The sequence below is a fragment of the Oculina patagonica genome, chromosome 1 (assembly GCF_052425735.1).
Source record: "Oculina patagonica isolate OP01 chromosome 1, crgOcupat, whole genome shotgun sequence".
NCBI lineage: Eukaryota > Metazoa > Cnidaria > Anthozoa > Scleractinia > Oculinidae > Oculina > Oculina patagonica.
Window position 1 is genome coordinate 8,150,001 of NC_135758.1, and position 25,257 is coordinate 8,175,257.

The 25,257-nt window shown below is 37.8% G+C and overlaps 2 protein-coding genes across 6 annotated transcripts in view; both read left to right on the forward strand.

Annotated features, from left to right (window-relative positions):
• Window positions 1–3,780: 3,780 nt before the first annotated feature.
• Window positions 3,781–25,257, forward strand: part of LOC144655037 (collagen triple helix repeat-containing protein 1-like) — a 35,628-nt gene continuing 14,151 nt past the window's right edge. The window contains exons 1-4 of one of the 5 annotated variants that reach the window (XR_013571034.1): window positions 16,752–17,080; window positions 18,167–18,400; window positions 18,660–19,131; window positions 24,705–24,778. Coding sequence is in view for 3 of the 5 variants with exons in the window: in XM_078515272.1 (XP_078371398.1) it covers window positions 4,293–4,382; window positions 5,428–5,661; window positions 18,660–19,004 (669 nt within the window). In the remaining 2 variants the exon portion in view is untranslated. Of the gene's footprint in view, window positions 4,383–5,427; window positions 5,662–16,751; window positions 17,081–18,166; window positions 18,401–18,659; window positions 19,202–24,704; window positions 24,779–25,257 lie in introns of those variants that run through there. The other 4 variants (XM_078515272.1, XR_013571033.1, XM_078515259.1 and 1 more) reach the window with 4 other exon arrangements.
• On the forward strand, window positions 21,706–24,778 carry LOC144654981 (collagen triple helix repeat-containing protein 1-like). The gene is made up of 3 exons (XM_078515211.1): window positions 21,706–21,870; window positions 23,698–23,931; window positions 24,232–24,778. The coding sequence occupies exons 1-3, from the start codon at window positions 21,772–21,774 to the stop codon at window positions 24,577–24,579; spliced, it is 681 nt and encodes a 226-aa protein (XP_078371337.1). The 5' UTR covers window positions 21,706–21,771; the 3' UTR covers window positions 24,580–24,778.

A 25,257-nucleotide genomic window follows, 5' to 3' on the forward strand; every position in this document is an offset into this window, starting at 1 on the left:
TCGCCATAATTTAAGGTTGAATCTACTGTACAATGTAATTTTAGCGGCGCTATCGGTTTCCAAAAACACTTTGCAATTTAAATAAAGCGTTCTACAGTTTGAAATTATTTGCAGACAACGATTAGCAGTTAACTTTACAAAGCGAATTAAATATTGCTCTATGCTTAAGACGCCAAAATTTTCTGAGCAACTATCGACATTATTTAGTTTTGATTACAAAATCATGTACGTGTCGTCCGATTTACTCAAACCTGCTTATATTGAAAGGAATGCAAACAGCTTGTCTATGTTTATCGAGGGTCGTACATTTGAAAGCATACGATCGAGGAGGTCACACACTGCATGCGAAAAAGTGCAGTTTGCCAATACGCTTTTCACTACAAAAAAACCTTTGTCCGGAACAGATGTTGAAAAGCGTGTTGTGTACGCAAAGAAAGGTTTAAATGTACAGGGTGTATTTACTGTCTAACACAGTTTGCCAAACCGCTTTCCAAAAAAATACATTGATAAATAACTGATTAAAACGTTGGTCACAATTGTTTTTAGTTGCTTTCTTTGTTTGAGCAAATAAAACGTCGGGTTGACAAAGATAACTTGTATATCGCGCGCGGATATAAACAAATCGGCGACACTCAGAGAGTATTTTTTTTTTTGGATGAAATTAATAAAGCGTGTTTTGGAAGTCTAAAAACATTGGAGTAATTAAACTAAGGCCTAGTTCATCTTGTCCTCTCGAGATCCCGGGCGTTTTCATTTGGCGTATATAGCTTAACGGAAAATCCTATCCAAGCAACTCTTCAAAGGTGCAATTTGGAAAAGGGACAAAACAAGTAAACAATGACAAAATGGTTTTTATTATTAATTTTAGGAAAACAGGATCGCCATTACAAGATTAAAATTCAAAACAGATTGTATGATTAAACTCGAAGTGATTCTAAAGCCTGGTCTTCACTAGCGACGCAAGCACAAGTGCAAGGATAACAGCTTTTATTTCACCGTGAAAACGGCTTCGACTCAACACAAGCGCATTGCATTTTGATCTTTGTGCTTGTGCTTGCTGCAAGCACAATTTGTCCTCTTGGCGTGATCGCGCTTGTGCTTGCGCCTGTGCTTACGTCGCTAGTGAAAACCAGGCTTAACCTGAAAACTTTGATACAATAATGCCCAACTAATTATTTGAGCGGGACAAAATTTTCGGTTACAAAGTTAAATGTATGCCTCCAGAATAACAACAGCAACAAAAATTCAGCTGAAAACCTAAAACGTGTTGTAATGCATTTCGTTTACTCAAACATTGATTTAGACTCTTGTGAGGTTAAAACAGAGCAGGGGATAGCACAGTGGTGAGAGCGCTCGCTTCCTATGAATGTGGCCCGGTTTCGATTCCCGGACCTGGCGTCATATGTGGGTTGAGTTTGGTGTTGGTTCTCGTCCTTGCTCCAAGGGTTTTTCTTCGGGGTTTTCCGGTTTTCCTCCCTCCACAAAAATCAACACTTCTAAATTCCAATTCGATTGGGAATCCGAGGGCCACAGGTTTGTCAGTTGCAAGACTGTTATGTGCAACCCTCGTTAAACAAAGTCGATTTATTTATTTTTTAAAACATAGTCGTGTTTAAAAGGATGGTTTTTTTGCAGTACAATCAAAGAGAATAAAAATTCTGAATCCAGCGCAGTATCTGTTGCGCGATCGAAGGTCCTGTTCTTATAAACCAATCGAATTCGGCAGGGGAAAATTACATTTATTACAGTTACATTGATTCGATTGTTTCATGGCTTAATAAAGAAAAGCGAAATCAAAGCATTTTAATTTCTTTATTTCTTTCGTTTTATTCCGCTAGTATACAATTATTTGGGAAGTATTGAATCGTTTAGCGTTTGATTGGTATTAATATTATAAGAGAAGTCAATTAGAAAAAAGCGCAGCGAATTTCCACACTTTAGGACCTCATAGACCATGACTTTCATTACACGGCTTTAAAAACAGATACGTTCTTCATAAACATCGAAACAATTGTTAAGAAGCCAAATACTTTTATTTAACGTTTTGACCGAATGGGCGTTTTGGGCAAGCTGCGATATTAGCCGACACACCTTTCCAGTTTGCCCAGAAATTTTGCTATTAAAAGCTTGCACATTGTAGAAAGTAGTTAGTTGCTGTTAGCTGTTTGTTTCTTGATACCTTTCGTGGTGTCCAAGCGGGTGCTCTCTTACACAATGTGTTATTGCGAATGCTTCAAATGAAACATGTAAAATATAGGCTTTTTTATTGAATATTAAGTCCCTCGATGCCTGATCTTTCTCTCTTTTTTTATAGCTTTTAGCCTCGTATTTGAATCTTTTTAAAATATAATTATTTTATACTGATGAACAGTCATAGGATGAATTATTTATGTGACTTTGTTTTGATAGTTAATAAACACAGTCTCTGCTCGTAAAATATCGATAAAGACGCGCGTTTAACCCCTAAGGGACGGAGGGGGAGGGGGGTTTTTCTACAAAATCTCCACCGAGTTAAACGTTTTTGCTTCATACATTTATTTATTACGTCGAACCAAACGCAACAATACATATTTCGAAATAAGAGACTCTGTAATATTATTATGTGCAAAGAAACATTCAATTTGCCTTCTTCCTGAGAAGTAAAAAAATTATAAACCTCATAATTTTGTCCATTATCGGCTGGAAAGCATAGTAAACACGGGAAAATAGTACGAAATAGTGGATACAACGAGTCAATTACAACTATCACAACAATACCGACCTCTGCGAACTTCGTTGCCATTTCTTTTAGCGTCTCTACCGGGATACACGAGTAGTTTCGCTCCTCAATGACCTTGTTGTCTTCCCAACCGTCGCCATTTTGATCAATGGACTCTTCCTACTCGCAAAGTCACTGCTTACTCGACAAATCGCGAGGCTCTTTTCTTGTGAAATTTACATGCAAAAGCTAAAATGATGCCATGTTCGTCGATAAATGTCAAACTTCTCGTTCACAAAACGACCATCTCCACCTATTCTGCCGAAGAAATTCTCCCTAAACACACTTGGACGCCATATTTAAAAGGAACAACACATAGACGGGAAAAAAATCACGAAAAATCGAAGATTACGAGTACGAAAGAGCTGTTTTCGCAAAAAGCAGCCATTTTGTTTCAACCAGCGGTTTAACCATCGAAAGTGTCTACTTCATGTATCATACCCCAAAAATATCCAAGGAAACGAAGTGATGTAATTTTCTACGGCTGTGGCCGTAGTTCGTCCCCTAGGGGTTAATAGCAATAGTGAATTTACAGTCATGAGTGATGTTTTAACTTAAGTAAAACAAAAACTGTATGCTTGACTTCGTGTTCATCATATTTGTCGTCAAGACTTTGTCACAAGAAAGCCGCTGGAAGTTTGAAGCGTGAAACCTTTCGAAGATCTTTAGGCCGTTTCCTGCGCAACGAAAAATATTAAGCTAGTAGGAGTAGGTACGTAAAGAAACTTTGTTTCCGTCGTTTCTGTGCATGCTTATTGTTCGATTTGTGCTACTAGCGAGAATTAAATCTCATACATTAAACTAAGAAGGGAATAATTTGGCAAATTAATTTTCTAATTGAAAACTCGTTTGAAGAGAGAACATTTAGAAAATTAACTAAAATTATACTGGGTTTAATAAAGCAGACGGTTATGTCAAAATATATATTGGCAAATATTCGAGTAAGACAATATCAGGGAAATCAAATATATCTTTTAACTTCTTGTTTGTAATAAACTGAAAGAAAACAAATTATGCGGGAAGCCAGCGAAGAACCATTGTAACTGTTGTTAGAAAGTAGCATTGAAAGATATTTAACAATTCAATTATATGAAAAGCAGTGCATGAACGTAATATAACTTCATGACCTATATAGTGTGCTTTATACAGATTCTTCAAAAAAAGTTTTTCAGAAATATTAAAAGCAGGATTATTCGCGAGCACTTTTTCAAAAGATAAACAAAAAAAACAAAAAAAATAAAGCCTTTAATAGGTATGCGTTTTCTTTTCCCTCACTCACTGATCATATTGCAAGAGAATGAACCACGTGGCCTTCATATAATGGACAATCGACAGCGGAAGTTTACATTAGAAACATGAAAAAACGACCAGTTCGATTTGTTGAACTAGTGACACAACTATAATTATTGTGTTACCTCAAAAGTAAGAATTCAGTTTGTTCTTACTCTCGTTAACGTCGAGGTACGAAATCAATCCGTTACAAGAAGGAACATTCAGACTTCTCAATTCTGAGGCTTTTTATCATCGTACAGACATGAAAGGAAAGAAGCTTAACGTTTTTCTATCGCTGTTGTTATTGCTATCTTGCACGTTCGAGGGAGAAGGTGCGGCCGCCACATCAAAGGTAAGAAGCGAAAGGAAACAACTTGTCATTTCAATATTGAAAAGTCTGAATTCTGGGAAAAAAAGGCAAAACTTTATAGTTCAATAATGGGTAGTTTTATATGAACGTTCAATTAAAATTAGAAACGTTACATTCGCTTCTTGCAAAGGTCTAAATTCAGGAAAGGTCAAAATTATTTTGTTCAGCAACGAGGATTTTGATTTTTAACATCAAATATGTTTGCTCTAAAAATCGTTTTCAACCAAAAAAAATACTGGCTTGAGCAGATTCAACGCTAATTATTGTAAGCGACGCAGAAAAAACATCCGTTGAATAACCAAAGAAATAACTGACTCCACCAAGATTAGTTTTACTTCGGCTTCAATATTTGTTCGCGTTACAGTTTTTGCCAAATTTTCCGATCGCAATTGGTAGGATGAGAGAATATTCCTTAAAATAACGTTTTGGTCCTGGAATGTAATTTCTTAATGATTCATTCCAAGGAATGTATGAAACAAAAAAGAGCCAGACTGCTTGCTTAGACTAGTGTTGCTCGCAAATTGCGCAGTTTCAGAGTTTTATATGTACCCGAAAAATAAAGTTTTCGACAGAAGAAAACAACAGAGAGTTTTGAAACTACATATACATTACTCTCCAAGGTAGTATTAAAATGAGGAGGAAAACGCACTGCAAGAAACAGGAAAATCCCGTTTTGCCTGTCAATCATGTTGTCTCGTTGGACACAATCAACCCGACACTGGTTGAAAACAATTCCTTTCCTTTTCCCTCCCCCCACAAGTTAATCTTGCTACTGTTATGTGACGAACTTTTGACATGTAATGAGTTAATATTTTAAGAAAAAAGCTTTATGGTATACATCATCCTGTGTTAATGTGGTTGCCATGGCGAAAGCGGTTATTGGAGACTGGCCTCTGAAGTTTCCCCCCCCCCCCCCCTTTAAAACCGGTCCCAGAAGGCCCAAAAAGCCTGCTCTTTAATAGTGGAGTTACATGTAATCTAATGTTGACTGCACTGATCACATTGCCAACCTTCTTTAATTACACAGCAGCCTGGCACGTGTCTGCAAGGACCATCCGGTATCCCTGGCCGTAATGGGTATAACGGGTTACCAGGCCGCGACGGCCGAGATGGCGCAAAAGGTGACAAGGGTGTGGCTGGACCTGCTGGGTCACGTGGTGTTAAAGGAGACGCAGGACAAAATGGTGCAGACGCTGACCACAGAAACTGGAAACAGTGTGCGTGGAAAAATGACGACAGCCGTGACATTGGTCTTATCAAGGTGAGCTTTAATTTTTGGAAAATAAGTTAACGTACATTTGTCATTCTCGATTTGATCCGTCTCTTGAATCCTTTCTTTGTAAACATATTGATAGATAATATTTTTGACAAGAAAATTAACTTAGAACTTTGCAGTAATAACTAATTTCACACAATTTTCTCAATACAACAGTCGAAAAGAAATCATTTTTACGTACCATATTTGCACTCAATTTGGAGTAAGAGAATTGCAATGCAGGCATCATTGTCTTTGTATCAACTCGTCTAACAAATGGCGCTTATTATTTTTTTGTAGGATTGCGTTTTCGAAAAGAAGAAGGGTGATACCGCTCTCCGTGTTGTTTACCAAGGCAACTTTTATATGTACTGCGACAACTGCTGTAAGCGTTGGTTTATCACTTTCAATGGCGCTGAGTGCAGCGGTCCTATGCCTATTGATGCCGTTTGGTATATGCGAAGCAGTAGCCAACGCACCTTCAAACTCGGAGCAATAGAAGGCTACTGTAACAACATTCACAAGGGAAAAATCCGTGTTGGTATCAACATTGGAAACTGTCCTAGTTTTGGAAATTCCGACGGTCATACAGGCTGGAATTCAGTGTCCCGCTTGATGATCGAAGAAGTTCCACGGTCCCAGTAATCAGTTGGTTATTCATAAGAATAACGCTGCAATGCATTAGAGACTGATTTAAGGTGCAAAATTGTACACAGAATGCTTGTTGTTTGTTATAGAAACAAGTACTCCAGAAACTGGTGAAGGTTTTTTTTTTATTTTTTGTAACCAGGAACCTTATTGGAACTGATTTTGTTGAATAAAACTGGTATGCATTGCTCTTGATGTCTTATTGTCCGTGTTTTACAATTACTCTTCTCGAACGGGAGGTGATCACTCAATGCATGCTACACTTGCTACACTTGCTACATTTGCTTCATTTGCTACATTTGCTACATTTGCAACACTTGCTACATTTGCTACATTTGCTACACTTGCTACACTTGCTACACTTGCTACACTTGCTACACTTGCTGCATTTGTTACATTTGCTACACTTGCTACCCTTGCAGCACTTGCTACACTTGCTACATTTGCTACATTTGCTACACTTCCTACCCTTGCTGCATTTGTTACCCTTGCAAGACTTGCTACATTTGCTACCCTTGCTACATTTGCTACACTTGCTACATTTGCTACACTTGCTACATTTGCTACACTTGCTACATTTGCTACACTTGCTACATTTGCTACACTTGCTACATTTGCTACATTTGCTTCATTTGCTACACTTGCTACATTTGCTACACTTGCTACATTTGCTACACTTGCTACATTTGCTACACTTGCTACATTTGCTACACTTGCTACATTTGCTACACTTGCTACATTTGCTACACTTGCTACATTTGCTACACTTGCTACATTTGCTACACTTGCTACATTTGCTACACTTGCTACATTTGCTACATTTGCTTCATTTGCTACACTTGCTACATTTGCTACACTTGCTACATTTGCTACATTTGCTACATTTGCTACACTTGCTACATTTGCTACACTTGCTACATTTGCTACACTTGCTACATTTGCTACACTTGCTACATTTGCTACAATTGCTACATTTGCTACACTTGCTACATTTGCTACACTTGCTACATTTGCTACATTTGCTTCATTTGCTACATTTGCAACATTTGCAACACTTGCTTCATTTAATACATTTCTTAATTTGCTGCACTTCCTACATTTCCTGCATTTGCTACACTTGCTGCATTTGCTACACTTGCTGCACTTGCTACACTTGCTACATTTGCCACATTTGCCACATTTCCTACACTTGCTACACTTGCTACACTTGCTACACTTGCTACACTTGCTACACTTGCTGCACTTGCTACACTTGCTACAATTGCTACACTTGCTACATTTCCTACACTTGCTACACTTGCTACATTTGCTACACTTGCAACATTTGCTACACTTGCTACACTTGCTTCATTTGCTACACTTGCTGCACTTGCTACACTTGCTACATTTCCTACACTTGCTACACTTGCTGCATTTGCTACACTTGCTACATTTGCTACATTTGCTACATTTGCTACACTTGCTACACTTGCTACATTTGCTACACTTGCTACACTTGCTTCACTTGCTACACTTGCTGCATTTGCTACACTTGCTACACTTGCCACACTTGCTACATTTGCTACATTTGCTACACTTGCTACATTTGCTACATTTGCTACATTTGCTACACTTGCTTCATTTGCTACACTTGCTGCACTTGCTACACTTGCTACATTTCCTACACTTGCTACACTTGCTGCATTTGCTACATTTCCTACACTTGCTACACTTGCTGCATTTGCTACACTTGCTACATTTGCTACATTTGCTACATTTGCTACATTTGCTACATTTGCTACACTTGCTACATTTGCTACACTTGCTGCACTTGCTGCATTTGCTGCATTTGCTACACTTGCTGCATTTGCTACATTTGCTACACTTGCTACATTTGCTACATTTGCTACATTTGCTACATTTGCTACATTTGCTACATTTGCTACACTTGCTACATTTGCTACATTTGCTACACTTGCTGCACTTGCTACACTTGCTACACTTGCTACATTTGCTACACTTGCTACATTTGCTACACTTGCTACACTTGCTACATTTGCTACATTTGCTACACTTGCTACATTTGCTACACTTGGTACACTTGGTACACTTGCTACATTTGCTACATTTGCTACATTTGCTACATTTGCTGCACTTGCTACACTTGCTACATTTGCTACATTTGCTACACTTGCTACATTTGCTACACTTGCTACATTTGCTACACTTGCTACATTTGCTACATTTGCTACACTTGCTACACTTGCTACATTTGCTACATTTGCTACATTTGCTGCACTTGCTACATTTGCTACATTTGCTACATTTGCTACACTTGCTACATTTGCTACACTTGCTACATTTGCTACATTTGCTACATTTGCTGCACTTGCTACACTTGCTACACTTGCTACATTTGCTACACTTGCTACATTTGCTACATTTGCTACATTTGCTACACTTGCTACACTTGCTACACTTGCTACATTTGCTACATTTGCTACATTTGCTGCACTTGCTACACTTGCTGCACTTGCTACATTTGCTACACTTGCTACACTTGCTACACTTGCTACATTTGCTACACTTGCTACACATTTGCTACACTTCCTACACTTGCTACATTTGCTACACTTGCTACACTTGCTACACTTGCTACACTTGCTACCCTTGCTGCATTTGCTACACTTGCTACACTTGCTACACTTGCTACACTTGCTACACTTCCTACATTTGCTACACTTGCTACACTTGCTACACTTGCTACACTTGCTACACTTGCCACATTTGCTACACTTCCTACACTTGCTACATTTGCTACATTTGCTACACTTGCTACATTTGCTACATTTGCTACACTTGCTACATTTGCTACATTTGCTACACTTGCTGCATTTTCTACATTTGCTACATTTGCCACACTTGCTACACTTGCTACATTTGCTACACTTGCCACATTTGCTACACTTCCTACACTTGCTACACTTGCTACATTTGCTACATTTGCTACACTTGCTACACTTGCTGCATTTTCTACACTTGCTGCATTTGCTACACTTGCTACATTTGCTACACTTGCTACACTTGCTACATTTGCTACACTTGCCACATTTGCTACACTTCCTACACTTGCTACATTTGCTAAACTTGCTACACTTGCTACACTTGCTGCATTTTCTACACTTGCTGCATTTGCTACACTTGCTACATTTGCTGCACTTGCTACACTTGCTACACTTGCTACCCTTGCTGCATTTGCTACATTTGCTACACTTGCTACATTTGCTACACTTGCTACATTTGCCACATTTGCTACACTTCCTACCCTTGCTGCATTTGCTACATTTGCCACATTTGCTACACTTCCTACACTTGCTACACTTGCTGCATTTTCTACACTTGCTACCCTTGCTGCATTTGCTACATTTGCCACATTTGCTACACTTCCTACCCTTGCTGCATTTGCTACATTTGCCACATTTGCTACACTTCCTACACTTGCTACATTTGCTACACTTGCTACACTTGCTGCATTTTCTACACTTGCCACATTTGCTACACTTCCTACCCTTGCTGCATTTGCTACATTTGCCACATTTGCTACACTTCCTACACTTGCTACATTTGCTACACTTGCTACACTTGCTGCATTTTCTACACTTGCTACCCTTGCTGCATTTGCTACATTTGCCACATTTGCTACACTTCCTACCCTTGCTGCATTTGCTACATTTGCCTCATTTGCTACACTTCCTACACTTGCTACATTTGCTACACTTGCTACCCTTGCTGCATTTGCTACATTTGCTGCATTTGCTACACTTGCTACATTTGCTGCATTTGCTACACTTGCTGCATTTGCTACACTTGCTGCATTTGCTACACTTGCTACATTTGCTACACTTCCTACACTTGCTACATTTGCTACACTTGCTACCCTTGCTGCATTTGCTACATTTGCTGCATTTGCTACACTTGCTACATTTGCTGCATTTGCTACACTTGCTGCATTTGCTACACTTGCTGCATTTGCTACACTTGCTACATTTGCTACACTTGCTACATTTGCTACACTTGCTACATTTGCTGCATTTGCTACATTTGCTACACTTGCTACATTTGCTACACTTGCTACATTTGCTACACTTGCTACACTTGCTACACTTGCTGCACTTGCTACACTTGCTACAATTGCTACACTTGCTACATTTCCTACACTTGCTACACTTGCTACATTTGCTACACTTGCAACATTTGCTACACTTGCTACACTTGCTACACTTGCTACCCTTGCTGCATTTGCTACATTTGCTGCATTTGCTACACTTGCTACATTTGCTGCATTTGCTACACTTGCTACACTTGCTACATTTGCTACATTTGCTGCATTTGCTGCCCTTGCTACATTTGCTGCATTTGCTGCCCTTGCTACATTTGCTACACTTGCTACATTTGCTACATTTGCTGCATTTGCTGCCCTTGCTACATTTGCTGCCCTTGCTACATTTGCTGCCCTTGCTGCATTTGCTACCCTTGCTGCATTTGCTACACTTGCTACATTTGCTACCCTTGCTGCATTTGCTACCCTTGCTGCATTTGCTACACTTGCTACATTTGCTGCCCTTGCTGCATTTGCTACCCTTGCTGCATTTGCTACCCTTGCTGCATTTGCTACACTTGCCACATTTGCTACACTTCCTACCCTTGCTGCATTTGCTACATTTGCCTCATTTGCTACACTTCCTACACTTGCTACATTTGCTACACTTGCTACACTTGCTGCATATTCTACACTTGCTACCCTTGCTGCATTTGCTACATTTGCCACATTTGCTACACTTCCTACCCTTGCTGCATTTGCTACATTTGCCACATTTGCTACACTTCCTACACTTGCTACATTTGCTACACTTGCTACACTTGCTGCATATTCTACACTTGCTACCCTTGCTGCATTTGCTACATTTGCCACATTTGCTACACTTCCTACCCTTGCTGCATTTGCTACATTTGCTACATTTGCTACATTTGCTACACTTGCTACATTTGCTACACTTGCTACCCTTGCTACATTTGCTACCCTTGCTGCATTTGCTACATTTGCTACATTTGCTACATTTGCTACACTTGCTACATTTGCTACACTTGCTACCCTTGCTACATTTGCTACATTTGCTACATTTGCTACATTTGCTACATTTGCTGCATTTGCTACATTTGCTACACTTGCTGCATTTGCTACATTTGCTGCATTTGCTACACTTGCTACATTTGCTGCATTTGCTACACTTGCTACACTTGCTACATTTGCTACACTTGCTAAATTGGTTCATTTGCTGCATTTGCTACACGTGCTACATTTGCTACATTTGCTGCATTTGCTGCCCTTGCTACATTTGCTTCCCTCGTTGCATAGTATTACATGTGTAGGTTTGGTAAGGGAACTAAAAGTTTACGAAAACGCCCACTCAAATCTACAGTTAGCATCAATAAATTTTTCGATTTTATAAAATATATTTTTACAACCTGCATAGGAAACAAAAAAAAAGCTGGTTCTCGCCAAAGTATTTAGGTAACTCTCATTTGGAGTAAACTATTTCAAGTGAATTCCGAACAGTCCCATAGACGTTCTTGCAAAACAAATATATTAGAAGGGTACTTAAAAGTCTTGAATAATTTTTCATATGATGGCAATGATGTATTGATTACTCGAAGTTGATTAGTCGAAGGTGACCTGTGATTCTTGCCGCCATTTTGGTCTTTGAATCCATTGATTTAAGGTCGCGGGGGATACCTTCAGCATGAATAAATTCATGAAGGGAAATTTTGCTTGACCTGCATCTTTTAAAACGCTTATTTCTCAGCTGTTATGGGTGCGATTAAGCTCAAATTTTACAGAGACATAAAGAAATGATGAAAGATTGCGAATGTCATCTTTTATTTCGTAGATTGCATTTAACGGCGATGTTATAGCCTCGTTAGTGCCAAATCGGGGAAAACATGATTTTCTGGCAGAGTTTGCGGAACGAGTAGGAGACAGCACACTGTGATCTTGTCAAAAACTAATCAGTCAATACCTCTAGAGTGTCATAACAGAAGCGGATTTTTAAATTTAAAGTTTGCCAGCAAGTTATGGCGGTTTCAGTGTGCAATTTTGAATTCAATGTCTTCTACCTCTTTCTAAAAGCGCTCTTTTAAAATTCTGCTTCTGTTATGACACACTACAGTATTCATAGTTTACCTATCTGCAGTGGCAAGTGATGAAGTTCTGTATCCGTGCTGTATTCTCTGCCGCAAAATTGTCGGAAAAGTCCAAACTTTGAGATTTCCGAAGGTGTCCCGACCTAACTACGATCATTTTGCCAAGGAGAGATGTAATTATGATAATTATATTCCACGCTTTTATGGTGAGAACAATGCGTTTTTTAAAAAGGACACGATTGTTTATGCCGAATATTTTTGTGATTACTCTGAGTTGCAGAAATATTCAAATTTAAATGAAAATAAGCTCAAAGACTTCCTACAATCTATATGAACGTATATCGCTAAGTGTTGTTTTAAATTGGTTAAAATATCAAAGAAACAGGGATTTTTTTACAAAGCACGTGCACGCGCCCATATTTTTGTCAGTCATAAATATGTCGTAAAGCTGTCTATGTCAGTCGTTGTACTTCGTGCATACGCTTTAAATAAATGCATAATGATGAGCCTAAGGTGTCCCCCGCGACCTTAAGCCAGCGGGCCTATTATAACCACGTGGCATTGTTTTGGTTTATGCGTTGCTATGGACGATGCTAGAATTTAGACTTCCGTTTACTCTGAGGTGATGTTTATAGAGGATTTCAAAGTTTCATTATGGCTTCCAAACACATCGATAACATCAGACATATGAAAACTACGACTTAAAGAAGATATCAACAAAGAAGCTTGACGAAAAAAGAAGCGGATAAATGAAGGTTTAGCCCAGCAGCCAACCCAGTTTTCTCACTGAAATATGCTCCAACTCAGGTACGTACTAAAGCTTCACCAATCTCATATCCTCGAAAAAATTCCGTGGGGCGTCTTTCGTCACAATCGATATTTTTGCCTTTGCCGTATATACATTTGTAAGGGCGATAACTTCCTCATCAAACAGGTTAACTTCTATAGTTGGAACGTACACGTACTTACTTGTGTAAATAGGGCGCGAATAACTTTCCATTCAAGGTATGGCACTGCTTTGACGAGTCTGTCGAGTCTTCAGTTGATCAGTTATTTGCCTGTAAGTCCCACTCAAGGTCCTAGGCAAAATTAAGGGGAAAATAAATTAATATACCTGAAAATTTAAATGCGAGTCCCTGTTTATTTGCACAACTACATCCCTCAATCTCCATCGGATCGATTCCCCATGCAAATTGCCGCCGTGTTTACCGGTCTTCCGGTCAATGAAGTTTCAAAAAAAAGCCGGTGGAACAAGTCGCGAGCGAGTCTTCCATTCACTCAAGCCGTTTTATAACAAAAAATGTTATTTGTTAGTATATCAAACATATTAAATGAATAATTCCGTTTTATCATTTTGTTTGCAGTAGTCTCGCCTGATAAATTTACATTTTCCGCGCAGTACCCAGCTTTCTGACAATGTTGAATGTCAAATAAATCAAACATACCACACAATGGGAAGTAAAATCATTTATAGCGACCATATTGAAATTCAGTATTCAATATAGTTATTGGATGCTTTTCATCACATAAAACAAAACACAAATTGGACGACTAGCCAAAGGAGTTAAATTAACGACTTCTTAAGTACAAACTCTGTCTCGATATGCATGTACACTTGCCGAGAGACAGTTCTGTCAAAGATCTAATTGAATTACTTTTGATATAAAAAAAAAATTAGTATCATTGAGCTTTTGACAGTTTATCCAAACGCTAAAAATCTTCTGGTTGCCATTCAATAGGTCGCAGAACTTACTGAAGCTAAAGACGTCGAAGAACTTTTGCTGGCGGATTGCTAAATTGAACAGAAACTAGCATTTTTGGAAATATTCAACATTGTATCGATCTATGTTTCTCGCTCCGCTCTTCAATCAGATTCAAGGAAATAACACCAGTTCTCGTCCAAGGTAAGGCTTTATTCATATATTATATATAGAGAAAAAGTTGGCTTCTCTCGCAGATTGTCTTATCGAATTAAAAACTCGCCAAAACGTTCTTATAGTTTGATATGTTCGCGTTAATTTAAAGTTGAATCTACAAAACCTTCCTTTTTACATAGCGGATGGCTTAAAGGGAATCCGAAAAGTCGTTTTTTTTTTTTTTACTTTGTCGTTTTTGCTAATTGCAAGTTCAAGGAGCTGCTCTGACCGCATTTTTCGTTAAGCTTTATAAAATTAAAAAAATTCAAAACGACCGGGATCCCGAAAGATTAAGAAAAACCTAGACGATAGTTTGATCATTTTAATGTTTTTCGACTTCAAAGACCCATTTCAAGCAAAGAAAATATATCCGCTGAGTATGTAGATTTTTTTTTACATCCGCACGCGACGTATATAGTCTATGTCAAAACGACATTTTATTTGCTCAAACGAAGAAAGCGACTGACAGCTTAAATGAACAACGTTTTTATTAGTTATTCATCAATGTAGTTTATTGGAAAGGGATTGGCAAACCATGTAAAACAGCAAATACATTTTTTAAAAACCCTCTTTTGCTTGCACAACGTGTTTTTCAGCATCTGTGATGGACAAATTCAAAGGGGTTTTTCCCTTAATTCATCAAGTTGTAGCGAAAAGCGTGTTGACAAACTGCGCTTTTTGCTTTGTATTTGACCTTCTAGGTATCTATTTCTGGATCGAATGATTGTAAATATGCGCTTCGATAAACATAGACTACCTTATTGTTACTTATTTTCGCGGCGATTTATTTTCGTGATTTTCAAAAATCGCGAAATTAAAGACCTGCAAAAATTTTTTCTTTAACATTTTTAAACAAATTTTTAATGCTTTTAAGGTATTTTTTGGCCTATTCGCGAAAATCAAGTCCCGAGAAATATGCCTGTTCCATTTTCGCGAAATTAAGTTCCGCGAAAATAAGCTTGTGACAATAAGATAAGTTTGCATCCCTTTTTGAGTAATTCGGACGGCGCGTATGATATCTGCCGAGTTGATTTTGAAATCAAAATTTAACATTGATAGTTACCCATGAAAATTTGGCGTCTTTAGCATAGAGCAATATTTAAATCTGCTTTGTAAAGCTAACTGCTGTTATAAATTGTCTGTAAATAATTTTAGACTACTGTAGATCGATTTAGTTTTGGAAACTGCGTTTGAAAACCGATAGCGCAGCCAAAATCATATTAATTGCTATTTCAAGGCTAAAATGGAAAGCAGATTGTATGATCAAACTTTAACTGACTCTAACGAAATCCAACCACGTTCACTTCTTCATTTCGTTTGGGCTAGATATTTACCAGATATGTGCAATTATCTGGGAAGCAGTGAATATTTTAGCGCTTGATTGTTGTATAAAAATGACGATTAACAAAAAGGCGCATCCACACTTTGGGAGCCGGGACTATGACTTTCAATACATAGCTTTCAAAACAGCTGAGTTCTTCATAAACTCCAAACAGGGACTCGAATGTTTCAATTTAAGCATGTAAAATTTATCATAGGAATGATGATTATGTGACTTTATCTTAACAGTAAATTAGCCACATTTTCTGCACGTAAAATATCGATAAAGACGCGCGTTTAGTGACAAACGAAAGTCAGGAAGGATGTCTCAACCCGAGCATTAAGCAAAACAAATGTATCCTTAACTTTGTCCTCATCATATTCATTGTTAAGATATTGTCACAAGGAAGCCGCCTGGAGTTTGAAGCGGGAAACCTTTCCAAATTCTTAAGGTCGTATTTCGCCGGCAAGAAAATGTGCTTTCCTTTGTTTCGAAAAGTGTTAATACAACAGTTTCTTGTCAGAGCCTGAAAAAATGAATTTCAAAGTTCACAAGCTATAGGCAAAATTTTACGTCTTTAAAGCGATTCAGTGGAATTGGTGTTGTTGGAAATGATTTCTTTTGATAAGATATTTGAAACAGTAATACCAAAGTTTTCAATAAGCTGTGAAAGATTTTGGTACATCATTTTGTCCAATAAATACTCGAAGTCCTGGCGGATTCCGTCTTAAACTTTTTTAGACCTTTTCCCCTGTATTTTGCTAGATATTTTACAGGTCAGCTACGTGAGAAGCGGTAAAAAAAAATTATGATTTGATGTTGTAAGTTGCCCATAAACAGAGCGACCTTTGAGAGCTTTATAATGTGCTCAATAAACACTCTTTAAGAAGACAGGAATTTTTTTTTTTTTCAGAAAAAAATCTAAAGCAGGGTTATTTACGAACTACGTTTTTCAAAAAGGTAAAATCGTGAGGGAAAAAAATTGAATTAGAAATGAATTATTTCTTTCCTCACTTCCTGATCATATTGCAAGAAAAGGAGCCACGTGACCTCCATATCATGGACAACCAACAGCGGAAGTTTACATTAGAAACATGAAAAAACGACCAGTTCGATTTGTTGAAATAGTGACTCAACTATATTGTATTACCTCAAAAGTAAGAATTCAGTTTGTTCTTACTCTCTTTAATTTCGGAGCGCGAAGTCAGTTCGTTACAAGAAAGAACGTTTCAAAGTTCTCAATACTGAAGCTTTTGATCATCGTACAAACATGAAAGAAAAGAAGCTTAACGTTTTTCTATCGCTGGTGTTATTGCTGTCTTGCACGTTCGAGGGAGAAGGTGCGTCCAACACACCAAAGGTAAGAAACGAAAGGAAACAATTTATCATTTCAATATTAAAAAGAGTGCATTCCGAAACAAAAGGCGAAACTTTATAGTTCAATAATGGGTAGTTTTATATGAACGTTCAATTAAAATTAGAAACGTTACATTCGCTTCTCGCAAAGGTCTAAATTCACTAAAGGTCAAAATTATTTTGTTCAGCAACGACGATTTTGATTTTGAACATCAAAAATGTTTGCTCTAAAAATCGTTTTCAACAAAAAAAAAATACTGGCTTGAGCAGATTCAACGCTAATTATTGTAAGCAACGCAGAAGAAACATCCGTTGAATAACCAAAGAAATAACCCTTACTGACTCCACCAAGATTAGTTTAACTTCGGCTTAATATTTGTTCGTAATTCGCGTTACAGTTTTTGCCAAATTTTCCGAGCGCAATTGGTAGGATGAGAGAATATTGGAATGTAATTTCTTAATGATTCATTCGAAGGAATGTATGAAACAAAAAGAGCCGGACTGCTTGCTTAGACTAGTGTTTTTCGCGATTTGTGCACTTTCAGAGTTTTATATGTACCTGAAGAATAAAGTTTTCGACAGAAGAAAACAACAGATAGTTTTGTAATTACATATACTTTCCACTTCAAGGTAGTATTAGATCTGACGCGCACAGAAAAAAATGCATTGTTCAACAAAATTAGGAAGAAAACGCACTGCAGGAAACAGGAAAAATCCTGTTTGGCCTGTCAATCATCTTGCCTTGTTGGACATCACTCAAACCCGACAACGGGTGTTTACTTATAAACAGTGATAAAGATAATTCCTTTTCTCTCCTCTCTCCCCACAAGTTAATTTTGCTACTGTTATGTCACGAACTTTTGACATTAAATATTTTAAAAGAAAAACTTTATGGTTTACATCATCCTGTGTTAATGTGGTTGCCGTGGCGAAAGTGGTTATTAGGGGCGGGCCTCTGAGGTCCCCCCCCCCCCACCTCCTGCCCTTCCCCACCGGTGCCACAAGGCCCAAAAAGCCCGGTCTGATGGTGTTACATGTAATCTAATGTCAGCTACACTGATCACATCGCTAACCTACTTTTATTACACAGCAGCCTGGCACGTGTCTGCAAGGGCCATCCGGTATCCCAGGCCGTAATGGATATAACGGGTTACCAGGCCGCGACGGCCGAGATGGCGCGAAAGGTGACAAGGGCGTGGCTGGTCCACCTGGGTCACGTGGTGTTAAAGGAGACGCAGGACAAAATGGCACAGACGCTGACCACAGAAACTGGAAACAGTGTGCGTGGAAAGGTGGAGACGGCCGTGATATTGGTCTTATCAAAGTAAGCTTGAATTTTTGGAAACGAAGTTAATACATATTTGTCATTCTCGATTTGATCTTCTCTTGAATTCTTTCTACTACAAAATTAACTAACCTTTGCAGTTATTACCAGTTTAACACAATTTTCTCAATACAACAGTCGAAAGAAATCATTTTATGTATCATATTTCCACTCAATTAAGGGTAAGAGAATTACAATGCAGGCATCAATTCCTTTGTATCATCTCGCGCTAATAAATGGAGCTTATTATTTTTTGTAGGATTGCGTTTTCGAAAAGAAGAAGGGTGATACCGCTCTCCGTGTGGTTTACCAAGGCAACTTTTATCTGAGTTGCAACAACTGCTGTAAGAGATGGTTCATCACCTTTAATGGCGCCGAGTGCAGTGGTCCGATGCCCATTGACGTCGTTTGGTGGACGGCAAACAATAACTTTCCAACCCACAAACCCGGATCAATAGAAGGCTACTGTGACAACATTCACAAGGGAAAAATCCGTGTTGGTATCAACATTGGAAACTGTCCCTCATATGGAGACTCCAACGGTCATACAAGCTGGAATTCAGTGTCCCGCTTGATGATCGAAGAAGTTCCACGGTCCCAGTAATCAGTTGGTTATTCATAAGAATAACGCTGACGTCAGCAACGCATTAGAGACGCATTTAAGGTGCAAAATTGTATACGGAATGCTTGGCGTTTGTTAATGTAACAAGTGTTCCATAAATTTGTTAAGGGTTTTTGATTTTTTGTAATCAGGAACGTTATTGTAACTGGTTTTCTTCAATAAAACCATTATGCATTGCTCTTGATGTCTTATTGTCTGTGTTTTGCAATTATTCGTCTGGAACGGGAGGTGGTCACTCGATGCATGCTGACATCTGGAAGAAGGAGAAAAATTTGTTTCCTGTTAAGAAAGTGTACTATGGCTACGATCTTGAAAAATACGAACTGATGAATGAATGGGCTTCACCTAATTTCTAATAAAATTACAAAAAACCTTGCTTGCTTATTATTAAATAAGCGAAGTATTTGGCACGGAATTATGTCTGTAATCATTATGCGTGTAATCACTCAGTAATACATACACTGCGTTTTTTAATAAATTCTGCGCGTAAAAAACCCCAAGATTATAGTTTTACGTGTAAGACATGTTAGTCCGCCCAAACGTTACAAGAGGGTACATTTTCAAGCGGTGGATTTTCAACTTTATTGATTTTGAAATGGCACGTGTGTGCCGAGGGGATAGCATGAAATCAGTCTAAGGCAAAATGCTGTTATAGCTATGTCTGAATGCTATTCACGTGATTAAATGAAAATTCATTGTCAGGCTGCTGAATGCCAATTTAAAGTTAAAAAAAAAAACAGAACCAAAAAAAAATCAGAAGCCAGTCCCTTAAAGGTCTACATATTTGTTGGTGCCCAAAGACGACGAAATTTTCCGTCGTTATGACTTCATTGTATTACTTTTATATGGCAAAAATCGTCTTGTAAAAGTGTTGTTAAGATTAGTATGTCTACTGTCATTTTAGCTGTCGTAACCAACTGCAATAAATCATAAAAACGTTGTGAATGTTGAAATTTCGAACAACCCTCGGACAATTTTTGGAAATCTTCGGTCTAGAATTTCTGCTCAAAATGCAAAACGTCGCTCTAAAGGGAAGGGAAGAAAAGTTGCTCAAAATAGAAAATTTGCCAAAAAGTTGCCTTGCGCGTCTTCTGAACAGCCCTACCAGTGTTCAGCTAGTTGGTGTTTTTAATTTGATATTAACATCGTCTACACAGAATAATTTTTTGTTCCACTCTTATGGCGTTTACTTTAGTTAGAAGGAATTGCCAACGATATATGTTCTCCTTAAACTATATTAACTTGGGTTAAACTAATCCATTCTTTAGCATAAAAATTCTTTCTCCTCATATCTACTTCTGTCAAAAATAGAATTGACTTTCTCTCGATGTTTTTATGTGACAACTGATGTAGGGTAAATAAATAAATTAACCTCGGTTTTCTGAAAACCCTGTTGATCGGAATTTTCTTACTATGAATTTGGAATTACTATATGGTATACTATCATTGTCAACAATAAATTTCCATGTATATTATAATGTGCATTTAATAAATTGTCTGTTGCATCCATTTTCCTTTTATTTCGTGTTTCTTCGAAATTTTCTGCTGTCGGGAATCAAAGTGAATGTAATTGAAGGTGGCCGCCTGCCCCTGCTATCGGCCGCACGTCCTAACCAAAGCTTTACTTTAAGTTGTTTAATTTATCATATAAATATGATAATCACAATTACTGTAAAAATTAACATAAACTAAATTGCTCAAGGCACTTTGATTTCAAAAGGGAAAAATATATCTTTTAACGATACTCGGCTCAATGTAAACCACCGTAGTTGGCGAATAAAATTTCAGGGTTCTACTATTAGCATTTACTTTTTTTCTCTTCTTGACCGTCTCCCTTCCTCGTATCTGAACTAATTTTCGCACGTCAAAAAGCAATAACATCGGTCGCTATCAGTGTTGTATGTAGTGACGAAGTCAAAAACCGTTTATTTAACAGAACTCCGCTTTATTTCAAAATCATATTGACCTTTTCCGCTGTAGATCAATATGATTTTGCATAACGTTGATTTTGATGATTTTGCATAGATTTGTTGTTTTGAATTTTGAATCGTGTACTTACATTAGTAGCCCGCCGTAGTAATGGTTGAGTTAACAAGCATGTTAATTTTATATTTATCCTTTGAAGGGAGTCACGTGCAGTTAATATGCTTCTTCTCAGTACTTTAATTCTTTGTTATTTCTCGTTCGATAAGTTATTTGCTTTCAGGACCTTAACTTTAACTTGAAAGTGGCTACCTTCACAGGCTATGCGCCAATTTTTTGGCGCTTCGAATTTTTTTTTTATTCATAAAAAATCACATCTACGGTGAATTTTGCATAGTTTTCAATGCTTTAGGCACTTTTGATTACGTAGCACATATAACAACTTTATTATGTCTCAAAAAAGAGTTAATATAGAGATTCGAAAAAGTTTAGATGGTGAAGCTTAAACTGACGAGTTGTTCGTTTTTCAGCCAATGAGTTTATTCAAATATCCAATTCTTCAAAAAACATCTTTGAATGACTCCAAGTTAGCATTTTAAAAATAAAAAAATAAAACAGAAAGAGTCCGAAACGTGGCAGACTGACTGCATGACGCGATTGTTTTCAGTAACAAGAAAAGTCTCGTAGAATATTAATTCAGAAACATTTAATCATTAGCGCTGTGCACCTGAAAGTCAAAGATTTTTACTACACGCGAGTATCGATTAAGCGTCTAACTTCTTATTCTTTTATACACCATACACGGGATCTGTTAATTTTCCTCACCATGAAGGCAGCAATTTTTGTTGTGTGCGTTCTATTTTGTCTGCTAGAGCCTTCTCACGGTGCTTCGAGTGAGGACAAAAATGTTTCCACTTCAACCAAGGTAAGGCCTGATATTAAACTAGTGATCTTTGATAAAATCGGCGCGAAGCGTGCGAATACCAAAAATCATTTAGTTGGGGGTTTTACAGTCATTGTCCAGAATTTAAGTTGGTTTCTCTAAGGTTTTTGCGTAAAAATAGGTTCTGACAGCATGTTTTTTTTTTGTTTTATCTAAGTTTGTGTTCATTTTTTTCCATATATTTCAACGGATGGTGCGCTCAAAAGAAAAGGGCTGAACGCAGCTATGAAACGAATTGCGAAAAAAAAAAATTATCCGAAGCGAAATTTTCTGACACCGTCCACTTTAAAGGGCATTAAAAACCGCGTTTGAAGTGAACCAATTTCTGTTAGCCGTTGGAAGTAATATGATTGGGTGTTTTTCAAGAGTAAAAAATTTTTAAAACGGGGTTAAAAATAAGGTTTAATAAATTTCGCCAGATCAATTAAAACAAATTAAAAAAAAAAAAAAAAAAAAACCCAAATTGAGTCAATCAAAACACAAATTGAATTTATTTTGAGTCGATCAGAACCCAAATTGAGTTTATCTTGAGTCAATCAAATTTACACAAATTGAGTTTATCTTGAGTCGATCAGAACCCAAATTGAGTTTATCTTGAGTCGATTAGAACACAAATTGAGTTTCTATTGAGTCGATCAGAACACAAATTGAGTTTATCTTGAGTCAATCAGAACACAAATTGAGTTTATCTTGAGTCAATCACTGTCGATCAAACCCAAATTGAGTTTATCTTGAGTAGATCAGAACCCAAATTGAGTTTATCTTGAGTTGATCCGAACACAAATTGAGTTTCTGAGTCTATCAGAACACAAAATGTAAAATGTATAATTTTCAGTATTGAAATAAAATATATACATGTATATATATATATATAAAATGTAGGTTTCCCATAGACATGTCGACTTCATGGGCTATATAGCCTGCTTACAATTTAATACACACTCCTCAAAAGAAATACTGGCTTGAGCAGATTCAACGCTAATAGTTGTAAGCGAGTGAATGCGGAAGAAACATCCGTTTAATGATCAAAGAAATAACTGACTCCACCAAGATTTTTCTTCAGTTTAATATTTGTTCGCGTACAGTTTTTGCCAAATTTTCCGAGCGCAACTGGTAGGATGAAATACTCCTTTAAGCTAGGTTTTGGTCCAGTAATTTAAATTCGCCATGATCCATTGCAAGGAATTTATGAAACAACCAAAAAAAAAAAACGCCGGACTGCTTGCTTAGTCTAGTGTTGGTCGCGAATTGTGCAGTTTCAGAGTTTTATCTGTACGTGTAGAATAAAGTGCTCTACTGAAGTAAACAACAGAGTTTTTTTATAACTACATATACATTCTTCTCCAAGGTAGTGTTAAGATTTGAGGCGCACAGAAAACAAAAATGCGTGTTCACTAAAATGAGGAAGAAAACACACTGCAGGAAACAGGAAAAATCCCGCTTCGCCTGTCAATCATGTTGCCTTGTTGAACATCACTCAAACCCGACAATGGGTGTTTACATTCATTTCCTCTCCCCTCTCCCTACAGGTTAATCTTGCTACTGTTATGTGACGAAATTTTGACATGTTAAAAAAATAATATTTTAAGAGAAAAACTTTATGGTATACATCATCCTGTGTTAATGTGGTTGCCATGACGAAAACAGTTTTGGGGGTGGGCCGCTGAAGTTCCCCATCCGTCCCCCTCCTCCCCCCCCCTAAACTTCCCCAATGGTCCCAAAGGTCCAAAAAGCCCGGTCTGTATTGAGTTACATGTAATCTAATGTCTACTACACTGATCACATCGCTAACCTTCTTTTATTACACAGCAGCCTGGCACGTGTCTGCGAGGACCATCCGGTATCCCTGGCCGTAATGGATATAACGGGTTACCAGGCCGCGACGGCCGAGATGGCGCGAAAGGTGAGAAGGGCGTGGCTGGTCCTGCTGGGTCACGTGGTGTTAGAGGAGACGCAGGACAAAATGGTGCAGACGCTGACCACAGAAACTGGAAACAGTGTGCGTGGAGGAGTACTGACGGCCGTGACATTGGTCTTATCAAGGTAAGGTTTAAATTTGGAGAAAAAGTTAATACATATTTGTCATTCTCGATTTGATCTTCTCTTGAATTCTTTCGTTGTAAACATATCGATAGATAATATTTTTTTTAAAAAAATATATTTAAACTACGAACTTTGCAGTTATAACTAATTTAACACAATTTTCTCAAAACAACAGTCGAAACGAAATCATTTTATGTACCATGTTTGCACTCAATTTGGAGTAAGAGAATTACTTGGCAGACATAATTAACTTTGTATCAACTCGTGCGAATCAATGGCGCTAATTTTTTTTTTTTGTAGGATTGCGTTTTCGAAAAGAAGAAGGGTGATACCGCTCTCCGTGTGGTTTACCAAGGTAACCTCTACTTGGGTGCCTGTGGCAACTGCTGTAAGAGATGGTTCATCACCTTCAATGGCGCCGAGTGCAGCGGACCATTGCCCATTGACGTCGTTTGGTGGATGCGAAGCAGTAGCCAATCGAACTACAAACTTGGAGCAATAGAAGGTTACTGTGACAACATTCACAAGGGCAAAATCCGTGTTGGTATCAACATTGGAAACTGTCTTGGATATGGAGACTCCGACGGTTATACAGGATGGAATTCAGTGTCCCGCTTGATGATCGAAGAAGTTCCGCGGTCCCAGTAATCAGTTGGTTATTCATAAAAATAGCGCTGACGTCAGCAATGCATTAGAGACTGATTTAAGTGCAAAATTGTATGCGGAATGCTTGGCGTTTGTTAAAGTAACAAGTACTCCATAGACTGGTGAAGGGTTTTCATTGATATATCGTAATCAGGAACCTTAATGGAACTGATTTTCTTTAATAAAACCATTATGCATTGCTCTTGATGTCTTGGTGTTCTTTTTTTTTTTTTGCAATTACTCTTCTGGAACGGGAGGTGATCACTAAATACAAGCTGATATCTGGAAGAAGGAGAAAAATTTGTTTCCTGTTAGGAAACTGTACTATGGCCACCATCTTGACAAATATGAAATGATGAAAGAATGGGTTTCATCTAAATTCTAACAAAATCACAAAATACCTTGCATGCTGATTGTTAAATAAGCGCCGTATTTGGCACGGAATTATGTGTGAAATCATTACGCGTGTAATCATTAATACAAGCACTGCGTTTTTAATCAATTCAGTGCGTAAAAAACCCCACGATAAAACTATAGTCATGTGTAATACATGTCAGACAGCCCAAACGTTACATCTTCAAACGGTGGAGTTTCAACTTTATATTGGTTTTGAAATGGCACATGTGTGCTGAGGAGATAGGATGACATCGGTCTTAGGCAAAATACCGTTAAAAGCCTACA